This window comes from Budorcas taxicolor, chromosome X (assembly GCF_023091745.1).
Source record: "Budorcas taxicolor isolate Tak-1 chromosome X, Takin1.1, whole genome shotgun sequence".
NCBI lineage: Eukaryota > Metazoa > Chordata > Mammalia > Artiodactyla > Bovidae > Budorcas > Budorcas taxicolor.
In genome coordinates this window covers 9,080,389-9,094,252 of record NC_068935.1, presented here as the reverse complement: position 1 = coordinate 9,094,252, position 13,864 = coordinate 9,080,389, and the positions used below count along the sequence as shown (strand labels likewise).

At 45.9% G+C, this 13,864-nt stretch overlaps 1 protein-coding gene across 2 annotated transcripts in view; it reads right to left on the bottom strand.

Moving 5' to 3' along the window:
• Nucleotides 1–13,864, bottom strand: part of SRPX2 (sushi repeat containing protein X-linked 2) — a 41,674-nt gene that overhangs the window by 6,071 nt on the left and 21,739 nt on the right. The window contains exons 5-11 of one of the 2 annotated variants that reach the window (XR_008201586.1): nt 13,417–13,593; nt 13,020–13,146; nt 12,737–12,858; nt 11,276–11,455; nt 10,814–10,947; nt 6,317–6,438; nt 4,693–4,986 (exon numbers count right to left, since the gene is read on the bottom strand). Coding sequence is in view for 1 of the 2 variants with exons in the window: in XM_052663226.1 (XP_052519186.1) it covers nt 4,806–4,986; nt 6,317–6,438; nt 10,814–10,947; nt 11,276–11,455; nt 12,737–12,858; nt 13,020–13,146; nt 13,417–13,593 (1,043 nt within the window). In the remaining variant the exon portion in view is untranslated. Of the gene's footprint in view, nt 1–4,490; nt 4,987–6,316; nt 6,439–10,813; nt 10,948–11,275; nt 11,456–12,736; nt 12,859–13,019; nt 13,147–13,416; nt 13,594–13,864 lie in introns of those variants that run through there. The other variant, XM_052663226.1, reaches the window with a different exon arrangement.

Below are 13,864 nucleotides of genomic sequence, written 5' to 3'. Positions count from 1 at the left end.
AGGCGATGACAGAGAATGAGATGGCTGGATGGCATCACTGACTCGATGGACATGAGTTTGAGTAAGCTCTGGGAATTGGTGATGGACAGGGGAGCTTGGTGTTCTGCAGTCCATGGGGTCGCAGAGTCGGACACAACTGAGTGACTGAACTGAACTGAACTGATGAGCTGTGTGAGGTAGGCAAGTTTTCTGATCTCTCTGTGCTTCCTATTATGAACTGTGTGATCATAGGCAAGTTGCCTGACCCCAGTGTGCTTGCACTTCTGAGCTCTGTGAACTTAGGCAAGTTGCCTGACCCGCCTGTCCTTCCACAAGAGCTGTGGGATATTAGGCAAATTTCTTAGCTTCTCTGTACTTCCACATTTGAGCTGTGTGATTTTGGCAAGTTCCCTAATCATGGTCTGCATCCACTTCTGAGTCGTTTCATCTTAGTCAAGCTGCATAACCTCTCTGTGCTTCTACTTCTGAGCTGTGTGATCATAGGGAAGTTTCCTGACCTCTCACTCTTCCACTTGAGCTCTATGATCTTAGGCCAGTTGCCTAAGATCTCTGTGTTTCCAGTTAAGCTCTGTGATATTAGGCAAGTTGACTGTCTTCTCTTTGCTTCCACTTCTGAGCTGTGTAATCATAGGGAAGTTTCCTGACCTCTCTGTGCTTCCATATCTGAGCTGTGTGATTGTAGGCAAGTTGCCTAACCTCTCTGTGTTTTCACTTCTGAGCTGTGTGATTGTAGGCAAGTTGCCTAACCTCTCTGTGTTTTCACTTCTGAGCTGTATTATCTTAGAAAATTTGCCTGAACTCTCTGTGCTTCTACTTCAGAGCTTTGTGATCTTACAAAAGATGCCTAAACTCTCTGTGATTCAAATTTTGGACAGTGTGATCTTAGGCAAGTTACCTAACATCTCTGAGCTTCCATATCTGGCATGTGTGATCTTAGGCAATTTGCCTAAACTTTCTATGCTTCCACTTCTGAGCTGTGTGATCTAAGGCAAGTTGCCTAAACTCTCAATGGTTCCACTTAAGCTGTGTGATATTAGGCAAGCTGCCTGTACTCTCTGTGCTTCAACTTTTGAACGGTGTGATCTTAGGCAAATTCCCTAGCCTCTCTGTGCTTCCAGTTCTTGTGTGATCCTAGGCATGTTGCCTTACCGCTTTTGCTTCCACTCCTGAGCTGTGTGATTTTAGACAACTTGCCTAATCACTCTGTGCTTCATCTTATGAGCTGTGTGATCTTAGGGATTCTGTGTAACTCTCTGTCTTTCCACTTCTGAGCTGTCTGTCCTTAGGCAAGTTGCCAAACCTCTCTGTGTTTCCACTTAAGCTCTGTGATATGAGGCACATACCCTGACCTTTCTGTGCTTCCACGTCTGAGCGGTGTGATCATAGGGAAGTTGCCTGACATCTCTGTGCTTTGTCTTCTAAGCTGTGTGATCTTAGGCAAGTGGCCTAACGTCTGTGCTTCCACTTAAGCTCTGTGATCTTAGGCAAGTTGCCTGACCTCTCTGTGCTTCCACTTCTGACCTGTGTGATGTTATGCAAAATGCCTGACTGATCTGTGCTTCCATTTCAGCTGTGTGAATGAGTCAAGTTTCCTATGCTCCCTGTGCTTCCATATGTGAGATGTGTGAACTTAGGCATGTTGCCTAACCATTCTGTGCTTCCACTTCTGAGCTGTGTTTTCTTAGGCAAGTTGCTTGACTTCTCTGTGCTTCCACTTCTGAGCTTTGTAATCGTAGGCAAGATGCAAGACCTCTCTGTGCTTCTATATCTGATCTGTGTGATCTTAGGCAAGTTGCCTAAGCTCTCTAGGCTTCCACTTCTGAATGTGTAATCATAGGGAAGTTGCCTGACATCTCTGTGCTTCAACTTCTGAGCCGTGTCATCTTAGACAAGCTGCCTGACCTATCTGTGCTTCCACTTCAGATCTGTTTGATTGTAGGCCGGTTTCCTCATCATTCTCTGCTTCCACTCTTGTCATTGTGATCTTAGGCAGGTTTCCGGACCTTTCTGTGCTCCTACTTCTGAGGTCGGTGATTTTAGGCAAGTTTCCTGTATGTCTGTGCTTCCACTTAAGAGCTGTGTGATCTTAGGAAAGTTGTTCAGCCTCTCTGTGCTTCTACGTCTGTGCTATGCGATATTAGGCAAGGTGCCTAAACTCTCTATTCTTCAATATCTGAGCTGTGTGATCTAAGGTAAGCTGCCTTGCCTCTCTGTGCTTCCACTTCTGAAATATTTGATCCTAGGCCAGTTTCCTGACTTTTCTGTGCTCTGCTTCTGAGCTGGGTGATCTTAGGCAAATTGCCTACCTGTGCTTCCACTTCTCAGTTGTGTGATCTTAGGCAGGTTTTCTGACTTCACTGTGCTCCCACTTCTGTGTTGTGTGATATTAGCCAAGTTGCATAGCTTCTCTGTGCTTCTGTATCTGACCCGTGTGATGTTAGGCAGGTTGCTTTACATCTCTGTGCTCCACATCTGGGCTGTGTGATTCTAGGTAAGTAGCTTGACCTCTTTGTGCTTGCACATATGAGCTGTGTCATCTTAGGCAGGTTGCCAAAACTCTGTGCTGCCATTTCTGAGTTGTGGCATCTTAGGCTTTCTGTCAGTGCTTCCATCCCTGACCTGTGTGATCTTAGGCAAGATGCCTGACCTCTCTGTGCATCCAATTGAGCTGTTAAACTTATGGAAATTGCTTAACCTCTCTATTCTTCATTATCTGAGTTGTGTGATCTTTGGAAAACTGCCTGACCTTTCTGTGCTTCCACCTCAAAGTTGTGTTATCATAGACAAGGTGCCTGACCTCTCTGTGCTTCCATTTCTGAGCTGTGTGATCTTAGACAAGATGCCTGACCACTATCTTCTTCCACATCTGTGCTGTTTCATCTTAGTCAAGTTGCCTAACATCTCTATGATTCCATTTTGAGCTCTGTAATCTTAGGTAAGTTGCCGAATCTCTGTGTTCATACATATGTGAATTGTGTGATCTTAGGCAAGTTGCCTGACCTCTCTATACTTCCACTTTTCACATGTGTTATCATAGGCAAGTTGTGTCTCCTCTCTGTGCTTCCACTTCTGATCTGTGTGATCTAAGGCAAGTTGCCTGACCTCTCTATGCTTCCACTTGAACTGTTGAACTTAGGTAAGTTGCCTAACCTCTCTGTGCTTCCATATCTGAGCTGTGTGATCTTAGAAATGTTGCTTAACCTCTCTGAGCTTTCATAGCTGAGATGTGCAATCTTAGACAAGTTGCCTCTCTTCTGTAGGCTTCCACTTATCAGCTATGTGATCTTACGCAAGTTGCCTGACCTCTCTGTTCTTCACTTTGAGCTCTGTGATCCTAGGCAAGTTGCCTGACCTCCCTTCGATTCCTCTTGAACTCTGTGAACTTAGGCAAGTTGGCTAACCTCTCTGCTTTTCATATCTTAGCTGTGTGATCTTAGGCAAGTTGCCTGATCTCTCAGTGCTTCCACTTCTGAACCTGTGATCTGAGGAAAGTTGTGTGACCTCTCAGGGCTTACACTTCTGAACTGTGTGATCATGACAAGTTGTGTGACCTCTCTGTGCTTCCATCCCTGCATGTGTAAATGGGCTTACAACAAGACCTAGCTTAGAGGGTTCTTATGAGCATTTCAGTCAATTGTGAGTGCTCAGGACAGCACCGGGCACATAGTCAGTGCTCCAGCCTTTTAGTCCTGTTTCTCAGTCTAGCCCGCTTCCTCTTCACCTCTAATTTCCTAATAATTACCCCCTGGGTAAGGTGGAAGGTGAATGGCTTCTGAGTCTTAACCTGACACTGTTTCCACTTGTGTAGAAAAGAAGGTTCCCAGCAGCCTAGGGAAGACTGCCTTTCTTCAAACACTGTGCATGCTTGAGTGTGGCCGAAGCCAGAGCAGGGTTAGTGTGCATCAGTGTTGCTCTGCTTCACAAGATCCCACATTACTCACATTTCCCAATGGAAATGCACTCACGGCCCTTAGTGCTTGTGTGTGCGCTGTTGCAATCCTTGCCTGCTCTGCACTCATCTCTTTAACGTGTTAATAGGTTATACATGTGGCTGATGCTGTCTGTTTTCCTTCTCCATGCTGTAGTTTCCACTTGGTGGTTCTGAGGTTTCCTGGCTCACGAGCTGGGGGTTTCTTCGAGGAAGGGGCTCAGCAGGGAGAGACTGTGGCCCATGAGCTAGCTGGACGGGCAGGAGACAGCATTCTGCTCTAGTCTGACTTTTGTCCCCAAGCTCCCTCCCAACTGCAGCAGCCTGCTAGCTCTTAGGGGAGATGATGGTTAATAGAATGGTTAACAGACGGTTAACATTTGTAGCCCAACATCCTACAAGGGAGAAGGACAAATAAGAGTGAGCTCTGCCTCACTTCCAACCCCACAGTGAACCTGTAAGGAAGATCCAGCCACACTTGATGGTGCCCTGGTTGTCTGTTGTGATGGTGCTGACTTCTGCTGTCCCCTCAGGGTAGAGGAACCATTTCAAACACAGCTGGTTAGTGAGTGAATTTAGAATTTACTTCTCTGAAAGATTTTAGAGAGCTGGGCAGAAGCAAGACTTTCTATCCACAAGCTGCTGCCCAGGGCCTGTCCTCAGTCCCTCCCTAGCTTCTTATGCTCTTCCAGTGCTACGTAAAGCAGAGACTTGCTTGAGGAAAGGTGTCTGGAAATGTCCCAGGATCAGGGAACCTCACCCACCTTAGAGTCCTTTCCTCAGAGCTGTGGGAAAGCATTTTCTCCTTTGATTAGGCCCCAGTTTTGGCTGACCAGGGAACATTTTCCCTTGACCTCAACCATGCTCCGACTCAAGTTCAGTCGCACATGTCTCTTTGTTCCCGGCGCTGGATCAGCTCCTCATTGCTCAGTAGATAGTCGTCAATGAACGTGAAGATTTCCTCGGGGGTGACAGGTTCCATGTAGCGTTCCCGGTCAATTCCCTGCTTGTCAATCAACACCATGTTGAAGTAGGAGCGAGTGAGGTGCTGAAATTGCCTAGAGAGATGAGCCCAGGGACGTGTGAGACCTTGTCTGGACATCATCCCGCCAGACTCTAGTCCTCTCTGATCTTTCACAGCTCCACTGATGGACTAATTCTTTCCCCACCGAATCCCTTGCCCCATCCCTTCTAGTACCTATCTCAAGCCCCTTGATTTTTCTCTGCTCACACCTTAGTCTTGCTTCCCCAACATTTCTAGCTCTGTTAAGCTTTCCCTTCCTCACCCCAGATGGAACAGCTTTGATACTACCAAGCTGTGTTTGCCTCACAGGCCCCCTTACACAGGGCTATCACATATAGTGATGCGGGCTGCACGTAATAACTCCAGGGAGCACCAGTCACGGGCACTGTGCCGTGACCGGTGCTTCCCAGAGCTAGACAAGCATAGCCTGCACAAACAAACATGGCAGCCCTGAGGTTGATCAATATCACCTGGTCAAACTTCAGGTTGATCAACGTCACCAAGTGTGCAGTCTCCTTCCTCTGAGTGTTTTCCAGTCTTTCCTCTTGTTCCTGTTGTTTAGTGGCTAAGTTGTGTCTGACTCTTCTGTGATGCCATGAACTGTCACCCACCAGGCTCTCCAGGCAAGAAGACTGGAGTGGGTAGCCCTTCCCTTCTCCAGGGGATCTTCCCAACTCAGGGATTGAATCCACAGTCTCTTGCATCTCCTGCATAGGCAGGTGGATTCTTTACCACTGACTTTGCTACCGAGCCACCAGGGAAGGCCCAGTCTTTACCTGGGACTGAATCTTTCTGTCCCTGAGATTAAGCCCTAAGGGCAGGTATTGTTTATGGAACAGAGGGGAGTGATGGCTTTATTGGTTCTGAGTATATGTGGGGGGAGGGGTTGGGAGGGTGGTAACAGACAGATCATGAGCAAAGTCAACTTCTACCACCTGTTCCCTATGGTCTTCTCCTCCCCAAGGGGCAGATGAGTATGATTCAGATTTCACTGCCTAAAGATGCTTTTTGCTCATTTGCAGACTGAAGGCAAAAGGATACAACCACCAGGTGACAGGATCAAAGGCTTATCTAAGTCATGTTTGAGTCTGTGTCTCAGCCCTGGCTGTGATTCAGGGTCACCTGAGGTGCCTCATAAAAGCACAGTCCTGAGCTGGTCTGAGGTAGTCATCTGTATTTTCAGCAACACCCTGCCATTTCATCCTGATGCCCTGCCACTCTGATCTTACCTAATGCATCCAAAGAGTTCAAACAAGCAATTCCCCAAGAGAATAGTGTTTGCTGATTTTCCCACAACTTTCTTGTGGCCAATGTCCTGCCTAAGGTTTCTGCCCACTCCTTTCCTGTCGCCCTCCAGTCTGGACCTGAGTTCCTCAATGATATTGGCTGACAGCTGTTGCTCCCGGATGCGCCCCACTTCCTGAGGTGGCTGCCCCACCAGCTCGATGATGGTCACGTGCCTCAGGTCCAGTCCACAAGTGGATTGCTGGGAGGGGAGAGAAGAAGGTTTTCCTGAATAGAAAAATCCTGAAGGATTTCCTGAATAGATCAAAGCTGTTCCATCTGCTAAATTCCCAAACCTAAGGCTGCTTAACTGATTCCTCTTGGGACCATGTCGAGGCAGTGTGGGAAAGGAGGGGCTTCTTCACAAACCATCACATGAAGGGGTCTACCACCACTTTCCTCTGTCATTCCTGAAGCACTTGCCCCAATGTGTGTGTGTGCATGCTAAGCCGATTCAAACTTGTCCGACTCTTTGTCACCCTATGGACCATAGTCTGCCAGGCACCTCTGTCCATTGGGTTCTCCAGGCAAGAATACTGGAGTGGGTTGCCACGCCCTCCTCCAGGGGATCTTCCTGACTCAGGGATCGAACCCGTGTCTCTTATGTCTCCTGCATTGGCAAGTGGGTTCTTTACCACCAGTGCCTCCTGGGAAGCCCACTTACCCTAACAGTGTTTCCTTTATTCTAATGAAGTGTAGAGATTGGTTATATTATGTGGGACAGAAAAGTGAAATGTAATTAACAAATTGCAGTAACATCATCTCTCCTTGCTTAGTTTTGCATAGATTTTTAAATACATAAGTTATTTTTTTTGGGGGGGTTACCAACTTTTCATTTACTGATATTTTTTAAATCCTTGTCTTGCTTTTGCTCTAGTGCTGCCTCTTCCTTCAGCCTACACCTCCTGTTCATTTTTAAAATTTAATTTATTTATTTTAATTGGAGGCTAATTACAATACTGTGGTGGTTTTTGCCATACATTGACATGGTGAACCCTCCTTCCAGCTCCCTCCCCATCCCGTCCCTCTGGGTTGTCCCAGAGCACTGGCTTTGGGTGCCCTGCTTCATGCATCGAACTTGCACTGGTCATCTGTTTTACATATGGTAATATACATGTTCAATGCTATTCTCTCATATCATCCCACCCTCACTTTCTCCCATATCATCTAAAAGTCTCTCCTTTACATCTGTGTCTCTTTTGCTGTCTTGCATATAGGGTCATCATTACCGTCTTTCTAAATTCCATATATATAGATTAATATACCACATTGGTGTTTCTCTTTCTGACTCACTTCACTCTGTATAACAGGCTCCAGTTTCATCCACCTTGTTAGAACTGATTCAAATGCATTCTTTTTATAGCTGAGTAATATTCCATTGTGTATATGTACCAAAACTTCCTTATCCATTCATCTGCTGAGTAATACTCCATTGTGTATATGTACCACAGCTTTCTTATCCATTCATCTGCTGACGGCCATCCAGGTTGCTTCCATGTCCTGGCTATTGTAAACAGTGCTGCAGTAAACACTGGGGTACACGTGTCTCTTTCAATTCTGGTTTCCTCAGTGTATATGCCCAGCAGTGGGAGTGCTGGGTTGTATGGCAGTTGTATTTCCAGTTTTTTTAAGGCATCTCCACATTGTTCTCCATAGTGGCTGTACTAGTTTGCATTCCCTCCAACAATGTAAGAGGGTTCCCTTTTCTCCACACCCTCTCCAGCATTTATTGTTAGCAGACTTTTTGATGGCAGCCATTCTGACCAGCGTGAGATGGTACCTCATTATGGTTTTGATTTGCATTTCTCTGATAATGAGTGATGTTGAGCATCTTTCCATGTTCTTTTTAAAACTGAGTCCACTTCCAGTGGCAGGGTCTGGGGAAGGGGCGGCAGGCGCCATGTCTGGCCGTGAAGGTGGTGAGAAGAAGCCCCTGAAGCAGCCCAAGAAGCAAGCCAAGGAGATGGACGGGGAAGATAAGGCATTCAAGCAGAAGCGGAAGGAGGAGCAGAAGAGACTCAAGGAGCTAAAATCAAAGGCTGCAGGGAAAGGCCCCCTGGCCACTGGTGGAATTAAGAAATCTGGCAAAAAGTAAGCTGTTCCTTGTGCCTGAGGTAATGATGACCCTTAGTTCCATTCCTGTTTAAACACCTGGATTCCCTGCCATAATATCTGTTGCCACCTATAGCTAGAATGAAGTGTTGTCTTGGAACCTATTGTACATTTAAGAATAAACTTTTGTTAAAAAAAAAGTAAAATAAAATAAAATTGAGATCCTACTTGACATACTACTTTCAGGTGTACAGTATAATGATTTGATATTTGTCTAAATGATCACTGCAATAAGTCCAGTTAACATTCATCACCACAGAGTCACAACTTTTTTTCTTACAATGAGAACTTTTAAGATCTATTTTCTTAGCCATTTTCAAATATATTATATAGCTATAGTCACCATGCTGTACATCACAGCCACAGGACTTCCTTATTTTACAACTGAAGCTACATAAGTTCTTGGTGTGTTAATCGCTCAGTCCTGTCCTCCTCTTGTGACCCCATGGACTGTAGCCCACCAGACTCCTCTGTCCATGGGATTTCCCAGGCAAGAATACTGGAGTGGGCTGCCATTTCCTTCTCCAGGGCGTCTTCTGGACCCAGAGATCAAACTCATGCTTCTTGCATCTCCTGCATTGGTGGGCAGATTCTTTTCCATTGTGCCACCTGAGAAGCCTGTGTGCTCCTTACCATTAGGCTACACGGCCACAGCCTTCTCTTGGTCTCCAGAATTTCCCCCCAAATAGTATCAGTGCTCTTTCTGTGACCCGTTCTTGCCTTCCTCCCACTAGGAAGTGCAGCCTGTAACCGTACCAGTTTTTTGTCCTGCTTCGCCCATCAGGGGTGCCTCTCAGCCAGTTACCTGGGGCAAGGTTGAAAGCAGCAGTGAGAACTGCCTGGCGCTCCACCCCTTGTTGAACCTTTGGGTTGCCCTTCTAGACCTGGCCTCAAAGTCACAGTCCTCCCTGGCTGTTCCCTTTTCTTGTTGCTGCTTTCTTTTCAAGCTGAGGTGTTGCTTCTGTCTGCCATTTTTGGATCCCTGGAGGGACGGGGTCCTTTTTGGTTTAGACCCAGGGTCATTCTTTTGATATGGATGCTTTCATCATGGCCTTCTGAATGCTAACTTGGAAACTCGTAAGAACTCAACCTTTAGAAACCCCCTAAATAGCTTCTTCTTTGACCTGGGTATCCAGACCCTTTCAGCTTCTCAGAGTCTTGTCAGCATACTTTGAATTCTCTTCAAGAACCTAGTCTATTCTTTATTTTTGTTATTATATTATTTTTCTCCTTTTCAGTTGAGGAGAAGGAGGTGACAGAGGATGAGATGGTTGGATGGCATCACTGACTCAATGGACATGAGTTTGAGAAAACTCAGCGAGATAGTGAAGAACAGGTATGCCTGGTGTGCTGCAGTCCATGGGGTTGCAAAGAGTTGGACTCAACTTGGTCAATGGAACCAACAAAAACAGTTGATTTACAATATTATATAAGTTTCAGGTGTGCAACATAGTGATAGAATAGTGATAGAACTTAGCCTATTCTTTTTGAAAGTCCCAGGAGTCAGAACTACTCTGTCCTTTCTGTTTTCATTCCCCAACAGCGGCTTTAACTAGATATCTGGTAGAATGTTAAAAATCCTTATGCAATACCCTTGTTTTACTTTGCAATATCATGACCTGTTTCCTTCTTGTCTGCTATTAGTAGTGGTTAAGAGCACAGATCCTTGAGTCAGATTGCCTGGGTTTAATTGCAGCTCAGCCATTTGTTAGCTAGTGATTTGGGGCAAATCATTAACTTCTCTGTGCCTCAGTTTCTTTACCTGCAAAATGGGGATAGTAAGGGTACCTACTTTTTAAGCATTGTTGGGAGAATTAAATGAATATGTATAAAGTACATACTTGTATACCTGGTCCTTATACAGCCCTCACTGTCTAAATGTTTGTTAGTGTTATTATTCCTTGAAGACTTAAACAAACTAATTCCCCACATTTACATTTGATCACAGGTCTTACAAGTCTTTCGGGAGTGCTTTGCCACACTGCCTTCTCATCCTTCATCAAGCTTCCTGCAACACACCATGCCAATGACTTCACTACCTTTTCAGTAAAAACACAGTTGTTTTAAAATTGTCCTAAATTTGTCTACAGTAAAACTAATCAAATGTTGTCTACAATCTAAAGAAGTAGCATCTGTGCTGTAGAAAGAGCAAGTCTTTGAGTAAGACGTAGTAAGAGATTAACAGAGTGGGGTTGTTGTTGTCGTTTGGTTGCTAAGTTGTCTGACTGTTTGTGAGCCTATGAACTGTAGCCTACCAGGCTCCTCTGCCCATGGGATTCTCCAGGCAGGAATAGTAAACTGGGTTGCCATTTCCTCCTCCAGGGGATCTTCCCAATCCAGGGAGCAAACCCACAGTTCCTGTACTGGCAGTTGGATTCTTTACCACTGTGCCACCAGGGAAACCCAGCGGAGTGGGATAGGGGAATGCAAAGGAGCTAAGCCCTGATTAGGGGAGTGGCTCTTACCTGTAGCATAGAGATTTGCATTTTATAATATCGGTTAGAGGGATCGGGGGCTGAGATGATGAGGAGTCGCCGTTTCTCATAGAACTGATCCAGAAGGCCAGCAGCTGAGTTGACATTGACATTAATCTTCATAGCTAGGGCAGAAGCACATGGCCAGTCAGAATATGGCCTGTCCCTTCATCCCAGAATGGATAACAACATCCTGAGTTTTTCAGGTTAAAATTTTTCGGTTGTTTCTCCCTTTCCTTGAGGGGAAATCCTAAAAGAACACTTGGAGATTTTAAATCCTTTTTCTTGGAGGTGGAGTATGCTAGAGGGGAACATTGGCTCTGAAACATCACAGAATCCCCCATTCCCACATCAGACGCATTGCTTTTGGTTCCTGAGCCATAGACATTGGGAGACCCCTCAAAGAAGCCCTGATCATTATGTCCACTCTCCCCATTCCCTAGTTGTACTCACGAGCACAGATGGGTGGTGATCCTGACCACTGGCGGCTGGACTGGCAGACCCGGGAGGGGGTCCCTTGGCGCTCATACCCTCCATCACAGTGGTATTCACAGGTGGCACCATAGTTGTCCCCCACTGAGGTGCAGGTGAGGTAGCCATGCAGTGGTGGTTTCAGAGTTGGGCAGCGTCTCACTGTCAGGGAGAAGTTCCAGTTAGGGGCTATGGTAATTCTTGCAGAGAACAATAGGCTAAGAGGGTGCCCATGCTGGGTTTTCTAGATCAGCAGACCCAGGATAATCAGAATGAATGACTTCTCTGTGTTGCCAATGGCCAGGGCTAGAGGCAAAATTTTTGCTTTCTTATGGAGTTAAATCTGAAATGTAGACAAAAGTGTTCATAAAATGTGGAAGCATGGGTAAGTATATATATATAGTCATCAAAAGACTAGCAATCTGTAAAAAAAAATTGCCACTTTTGTTTTCAGACTTTGGGGACACTCTGCATACAGATGACCACCTTATAAATTACCTTTAATATGAAATATCATTGGGCTCCCCTGGTGGCACAGAAGATAAAGAATCCACCTGCAATGCAGGAGACCCAGGTTCAATCCCTGGGTCGGAAAGTTTCTCTGCAGAAGGAAATGGAAACCTACTCCATTATTCTTGCCTGGAGAATTCCATGCAGAGGAGCCTGGTGGGCTACAGTCCATGGGGTAGCAAAGATTTGGACATGACTGAGCCACTAACACTTCAAAATATCCGTCAGTGGGAGGAGAAGCATTGAGCAAAGTATGATATATTCTTAGAAGTAGATTATTATACTGTGATTGAAAGACTTCTGAAAAAACTTTAAAGAACATGAGAAATTTACTTGTGTTATAATGAAAAGTGAAAAAGGGTGACCTAAGATTGGACATGCAGTGTGATCTCAATTAGGTATTTTTTAAGTATGTGTGAACCAAAGACTGGAAGAAAACTACCGAAAGATTAACAACAATTGCCTCTGGGTGACAGAGTAATAGTTTTTTTCCCCCTTTGTGTATTACTTTATTTCCCATATGTTCAACAATGAGCATGAATTAATTTTATGATGAAAACAAAACAAAAAGCAAGAATCAGTAGCCAGTACCACCAATTTCAGCAGAGGAGAAAGACTGAGAATGAAGGCTGATTGACTTTAATCATTGATTTGAAGGCTAAGAAAAGAAATGGATACAGAGTATGTTGGTGGGTTTCATGTAGATTTAGGAGAATGAGAAAGTCTTGTTGGGGGGCAGAGTTTCTGAAATGTGTGTACACATGTATACAGGTTTCCTGAGTGACCTATTTCATGAACTTGAGTTTCCCCTCTCCCAATCTGCATGAGGTGTCTGTTTCAGGCATAGTGAGGAGAGGGTTGTGATGAGCATCTAGAGGGTAAGAGAAGAGCAGAAATAATAAGCAATGCCGAAATGGAAAACTTCTTTCTGACCTTGTACTTTCACAATGAACTTGCAGCTGGCCCGGTTGTAGGCTCGGTCATAAGCAGTGTAACGAATCACGTGTTCTCCTTCTGGAAAGTGAGAGCCAGGCTCAGGGCCCCGAAGTATCAACCTACATGGGACAGGGTGAGAGAGCCACTGAGGAAAGTGGCTCTTAGCACTGGGGTTTGGGGCACACATCACTGTGCCATCAGTCTGTGTGGTTCAGTGGGGCTACCTGAGTGCCTGGGAGAGAGAAGCTGGCGGGAGGTGTAGGCGGCATCTCTGGCTCACCTGGTGATGGTGCCGTCAGCAGAGTCTTTCACCAGGGGTGGGTCCCAGTATACTCGAGCAGTCAGTTTCTCCGGCTCTGCCATCTTCTCACGGGAGTGGGGACAACGGATCTTGGGGGGATCTATGTCTGCCAAGGTCAGAAATTAAGTGCTGACTTGCGGATCCCTGCCTTCCCTGGAGGGAACCCATGAAACGATACCACACCACTGGGTAGGTAAAAGAGGCAGTTCAAGATGCTCAATGAAACTTGTGAGGCCTGACTCCAAGGGAAGCGATTGCTTTGTTAAGCCTGTGCCCAGGGTGCCGCCTTTTGCAGCTAGTGGGAATGCCTTCTGCAGTGGACATAATGCGAGGCTGGCTCTTTGCAGCAGGACAACTGGGAGCGACCAGCATTTACCTACACATACAGGCTCTCCTCCGCTCCATCGCCCATCTTCCATGCAGATTCGGCTGCGGTCGCCTTCCAAGTGGTAGCCACTGGAACAGCTGTAGTCACAGCGAGAGTCAAGAAGCACCCCATTTGTGCACGTGTAGGTGCCACTCGTGATGAATGGCAACGCGTGGCATCTCATCTCTAAGAGAGAATCAGGAGGCAAGCTCAGTGGCCTGTGGAGCTATGTGGAAGTAATACCTAGGCATCTAGCCCAGGGAAGACCATGTCAGAGACAGCAGAAAATACAGGTAAACCTATGCCCAACTGCTCTGACATTTTTGTGCCTGATTGCCTCTTCTTCCTAATTTCATTCTTATGTTTGATATTATGAAGTACAATAGTACTCTTGAGGGGCGGAGGTCGGGAGATGGTCTCAAAGAAGTTACTCATCCAAGTTCATGGATTTGAGGAA